The sequence below is a fragment of the Hoplias malabaricus genome, chromosome 9 (genome assembly GCF_029633855.1).
Source record: "Hoplias malabaricus isolate fHopMal1 chromosome 9, fHopMal1.hap1, whole genome shotgun sequence".
NCBI lineage: Eukaryota > Metazoa > Chordata > Actinopteri > Characiformes > Erythrinidae > Hoplias > Hoplias malabaricus.
The window spans coordinates 32988589-32994692 of NC_089808.1; the positions used below are offsets into that span (position 1 = coordinate 32988589).

The following is a 6104-nucleotide window of genomic DNA, read 5'->3' on the forward strand; positions in this document are numbered from 1 at the left end:
CTCTGCCTCCCGCGCCTTTCTCAGCGCAGTGCTTTCAGAGCGAGGACCTCGCGCAGCACCAGCCACCTGCCTCAACGCACAAGCCGCAAAGTGTCCGTCAGGAGCGCGAGGACAGCAGGCAGAGGCGCGAGGACATGAGCGCGACGCGTTTGGAGAGTTCGGCGAGCCGCTCGCGCTTCAGCACCTCGGACAGCGTCTCTGCCCGCACTCGCAGAGCGGACTTTCCTGTGGTTCTTCAAGGGTTCTTTAATCAAGGCGGTTGTAGATAGATCCGCGAACACGTAAAGAACGCAGAGGAAACGCTCTAACTACGTGAGGAACTACGTTATGCACAAGTTCTTTTGAAGCTCCCGTCACATGCTTCTGTTCTCTGCCTGGGTGCATGGTTCTGCTCTAGGATGGAAACCCTGACCCACTTTTTCAAAGCGGTGGTCCTGTTCAGCGTCATAAATGGTTCTGCTTGTTCACATATTCCAGCGTGTTCTCCTCCTGGACTACAGCGTCTCTGCTGAGGAATGACTCCTCGTCGGCACTAGTCCCTGTCTTTGACTTGTTTTTCTGCACTGAGAGATGGACTTGGCGGAGGGCGTGCTCGCGCTCTTCCTCGTGGTGGTGGCGGTCGTGTCGCTGCTCTCCAACTTGCTCGTGCTGTTATGCTTCGTGCACAGCGGCGAGATCCGCAAGCAGGTGGCGGGCATCTTCACCATGAACCTGTCCTTCTGCAACATCCTGCTGGCGGCGCTCAACATGCCCTCCACGCTCGTGGGCATCGTGAGGGGCCGGCAGCCCTTCGGCGACCCGCTGTGCCGCGCCGTCAGCTTCATGGACACGTTCCTGACCGCGAACAGCATGCTGAGCGCAGCGGCGCTGAGCATCGACCGCTGGGTGGCGGTGGTCTTCCCGCTCAGCTACTGCAGCAAGATGCGCTGGCGGGACGCGCTGCTGCTGGTGGGCTACGCGTGGATGCACGCGCTCAGCTTCTCGCTGGCGGCGCTGCTGTGCTCGTGGCTGGACTACAGCCGGGTGTACGCGTCCTGCACGTTGCAGCTGAGCGCGCACGGCGAGCAGAGCGCGCGCGCGCGCACCAACTTCACCGCCTTCACGCTCCTCTTCCACTCCGCGAGCTTCTTGCTGTCGCTGCTCATCCTCTGCGTCACCTACCTGAAGGTGCTGCAGGTCGCGCGCTTCCACTGCAAGAGGATCGACGTCATCACCATGCAGACCCTCTTTTTGCTGGTGGACATCCACCCGAGGTATTTAACGCTGCAGTCAAGCTGCGCACACACTGTCGCGCAGGCAAAAAAAAAAAGTTTGAACACCTTGGATCACAGAGACCCTTCCAAAAGTTTGGAAACACCTCTTGTAATGAGTTTTTTACTGAAACATACATTCAAACACATGTTTTATCGTCTTCATAGACAGGCAGTGCTCTGGGACAGTCAAAATGAGTCTATTTTGAGTCTAGTCACAAGGCCAAGACTAAAGGTGTAGAAAGACCCCAATTATTAGACCACTGTGGAGCAGTGGAACTATCCCATGAACTCACTGAGGCCAACTCTCATGTCAATGTTACACACACAAGACTGGGCACCTCTGGTCAAATGATACATGTTGTTGATTTTCTACATAAAACATTAACACATTCTCAGGAAACACACCGGAGTTTGATACACTTTTGCACAGTACAGTGCAGAGTTGCTATTAATGTACAGAGTATAACATACTGGGGGAAATACAACAAACCTAAGAATGATATGTCTCTACAAATTGCTTTCTCAATAAGTTAAAGCCAGCAAATACACACAAAGTATTCCTTACACGTGCACAGTTGTGTTAGAGGATGTGAACTTAATCAAAATAACATGCCATTTGACCACAGGTGCCCAAACTTTTGCATACTAGAGCTGAGATTTTCCTTTGTACTTCTTAGGCTGCGTCCCAAACTGCATACAACAACACTAAGTAGTGCATAATAATCGAGCACCACTGTTTGACATGCATTCATAAGAGCAGTACAGTACTTAAACATTTAGAAGTGTGTATTTACCTATGAGAGGCGTCTGACGGAACACCGCAGCTCCAGAGCTTTTATGTACCACTCATGTATTTTCAAGTCTTCAGGGTGAACACTGTAGACACAAATGTTCAGCTGTGTACACACATCTTATCTGTAATTTCCATAAAATATCATAAAATGGAATGGGAGGGTCTGGAGTAGCCACACATGAGCTCGAAAACTGGTCTGTGGACTGATGGAGCACCATCCAATGGGAATGGGAATACTTTCCTATGGGTTGACGTAAACTCAAACTAGTACTTTACTGATGCCCTTGATGTTGAAAGCAATCAAATCCTCACAGAACTGTTACAACACTAGCTGTAAAGTCTTCCCTGAAGGTGGTAGTGCAGCACAGAGGGACAAATTAACACCCTTGATGTCTACTTTGACTTTGGCCACACAGTGTATATGCATTACATGTAAGTTTCCACACTCACGGTCCATTCTCTCAGCTCCCCAGACCACACAGGAACACTTTGTAGTTCTGCAATTACAGACTGTAGTCCATCTTTTGCTCTGCATAAACTGTTAGCCTCCTACCACCCTGTGTTTCAATGGTCAAGGCCCCCACATAGCAAGTATGATTTGGGTGGTAGATCATTCTCTGCGGACATGGCCGTGGTGTGTTAGTGTGTGTTGTCCTGACGCCAGTGGATCAGACACAGCAGGGCTGCTTCAGTTTGTAGTGTGCAAACATAAACTATCCAGCCAACATTGTCCTGTGTCCACTGATGAAGGACTAGAGGAAGACCAACACCAATTGTGCAGTAACAGATCAGTGAGGTTGGTCTAACAGTGGACACAGTGTTTAAAAACTCCAGCAGCACTGCTGTGTCTGATCCACTCATACTAGCACTACCACACACTAACGCACCACTACCGTGATAATTACAGAACTACAAAGTGCTCCTGTACGGTCAGTGGAGCTGAGAGAATGGAGTGGTCATTATATATATATATATATATATATATATATATAACCAGTTTTCCATGTTGTTTCTTGCAGTGTTAAGCAGCGCTGCCTTGCTGAGCAGAAGAGGAGGAAACAGCGTGCAACCAAGAAAATCAGCATCTTCATTGGATCATTCATTATCTGTTTCGCCCCATACGTCATAACCAGGTAAACAACATGAAACAGCACATCAGTCTTACAGTCTTACACCCTTCTGCTCTCAGCACGTTATAGCCTCAAAAATACAGCGATTCTGCAGGAATCACTATAAATAAGTTTATTAAGGTGATTCTCTGTGGAGCCATTGAACTGAATGGTGTTGTGACGTGAACTGCATCATAAAAGTCTAAGAATAGCCCATGTGCAGCTGAGGCGATAACACAGGCTTACAGATAGTTTCTGTTCCTCTGGTGATTTGCACGATGACGCTATTATTTAACACACTCAGGCTGTACCGAGCAAGTCTGAAAGTGTGAAAAACTCTGTTTACCATCCACTGCGGCACCCTTTCCTTTAACGGTCCTGTAATGCTGTAATACATGCTGCATCCTCTCTTCCTCTACATCACTAAATGAATGAAATAGAAAGTTACATTAATAAATGTAGAATAATAGCAGAAGCTATTATTGTTGGGTGCTAATAAGTGAAAATAGCCATTTGTGCATTCAGATGGTTCTATGAGTTATGGCCACTGATTTACACACATTTAAAACGACAAGGGCTCTTTAATAAATACATTTAAAAGACCACTGTTAGAACAAATCCTTGACTATGTTTTGAGAAAATGTGAACACTCCAGCTCTTACCACTGTGTGATATTTTTATTATGACTGGACCAACAGAAGTGTACAACTGTCCTCTTACTTTCCTGCTACTTAAAGCATATTACTTTGGAGATATAAGGGTTTTTTTTTTTGGTCCAACTGGTAAATTAGGTAGCGACTTCAATGTTTTATTTCAAAACAGTTGCATTTAACAATAAATGCATTGTTATAAGTAAAATAAATAAATAAAAACCTTTGTTTTTGTTGCCTTATCTGTTACTGATGAGAGTACACTAAACAGCCCGTAAATAACCACTCTCAAATGTTTATTCCATTAATACTCACTGTATGCCTCTAGGGAGAAAATATATTGACCATATTTGTTGTCAAAAAAGGTTCTCTAATAAACCATCTGTTCTTCCTAAGTTCAGTTCCAAAACCAAGACTGAAACCACCAAACCACTTCTAAAACGTTCTCTCTTTCTTTACATTCTAGGCTGACAGAGCTTCTTCCCTTTGTGGATATTAATCGGTACTGGGGCATTGCCAGCAAGTGCTTGACCTACAGCAAGGCTGCTTCAGATCCCTTTGCATACTCCCTTTTACGGCAACAGTACAGGAAGGTCCTGGTAACAGTGGCCAACCGGCTACTCAAACGAGACTTATACCCATCCTCCGGACACAACAGTTCACTGGACACAGAAAATGACTATTCCCTTCAAAGGATCAGCTAATGGAAGCTGAAGACACTGGAAAATCCCAATGCCTTGAGTGAGAGAGAGAGAGAGAGAGAGAGAGAGAGAGAGAGAGAGAGAGAGAGAGAGTGAGTGTATTATGGTAATGATGGTCACCTAGATACAGCTGGCGGTTCTGACTCTATGATGGACACACAGACGTATTCAATGTAGACAGCAGTGGTAAACATGGGCAGTGTACGTGACTAAGGATACGTGACTAATTGGTCAGGTACTCCTTTTGCGACCACACACACACACACATACACAAGATCAAACACACAGACACAGATCAGAAACATCAGAACAGGATAACAACCCGGCCAGACGCTGCCAACCCTTGCAGTGTGAGATAAGCCTTTTTCCAAGGGGTTATTTCAGTAGAAGCTGTCTGTGAAAATGGAATTCTGGAAAACTACCTTGAACTAAAGCCATCGGCACATAGTAACATGGCAAATAGTGTCAGTGGACCTCTTTAAATGGAAAAATGTGTTATTTTCCATTTATGTTTCTACTGGTAGACGGCCTAGTGATTTAATTTGTTTTACAAGTGGACCTCGTTATTAAACTTAATGAATTCATACATTCCAGAGCCATTCAGTCACTGGATAATACTGCACTTTGTTATAATTACAAGTAAATATTTGCTATTAGTTGCAAAAAAACAAAAAAACAAACAAAAAAAAAAAAACAGCCAAATCAGTAGAGCCTATAACTTGTTGTAACTGAATGTACTAGATTCTTGTTACAGCAGCACACTGTGTGCACGTGTTGTGTTTATAGGTAAAACGTGAGATTTCGATGTGACTACTTTGCACAGTAGAAGAGGTGTTTTGAACTAATGACATATTTAAGTGCTTTATACTGTATTTGTGCCAGATTTGTTGAAAATGTAGTGTTTTGTGATACATGTCATAAGTTAGAATACAAATGAAGCTGTCAAAGCTAAAGTAGAAATTTCAGGAAGTTTTTCCAATATAAAATAAAAAGGGTAATCACACCCATGCCATCTCAACTGACCGCAGGGACCTTATTAGCCTACTGACATATGAAAGAGATCATTCTCACTGCAAGGACATTTCCAGAGGGACAAAAAAAGATTGAGAACGTTAAACGCTGATGACCTGTTTTATATAAACAGATATTCTGATGTGAGTTCTAAAGTCATGAGCCACAGTTTTCAATCTGGGTTGAGGGAATTCACTTATTATATGTTTTGAACTGACACCAAAAATTTTAAATGATACCAAGACAGATACCAATGCCTACACTTCTAAAAGATTCCTTTCACAAATGGTAACAATTCTTGATTATTCCAATAAAATGCTATGAATTTTGAATGAAAGTTTGAGTTAAATGTGAGTGAAATAACACTAAATCACATGGAGGAAGAAGATAAGGAAGAGAAGTTCAAACTCATTTTACGCTATTTATTCATTCATTCATTATCTGTAACCGCTTATCCAGTTCAGGGTCGCGGGGGGGTACCTGGAAACATTGGGCGAAAGGCGGGCATACACCCTGGAGGGGGCGCCAGTCCTTCACAGGGCAACATAGACACACACATACACACACCTTTTGAGTCGCCAATCCAC

General features: G+C 44.3%; 1 protein-coding gene across 1 annotated transcript; it reads left to right on the plus strand.

The window, feature by feature from the left end:
- Positions 1–570: 570 nt before the first annotated feature.
- gpr78b (G protein-coupled receptor 78b) lies at positions 571–5731 on the plus strand. The gene is made up of 3 exons (XM_066681541.1): positions 571–1253; positions 3066–3179; positions 4272–5731. The coding sequence occupies exons 1-3, from the start codon at positions 571–573 to the stop codon at positions 4507–4509; spliced, it is 1035 nt and encodes a 344-aa protein (XP_066537638.1). The 3' UTR covers positions 4510–5731.
- Positions 5732–6104: the final 373 nt, after the last annotated feature.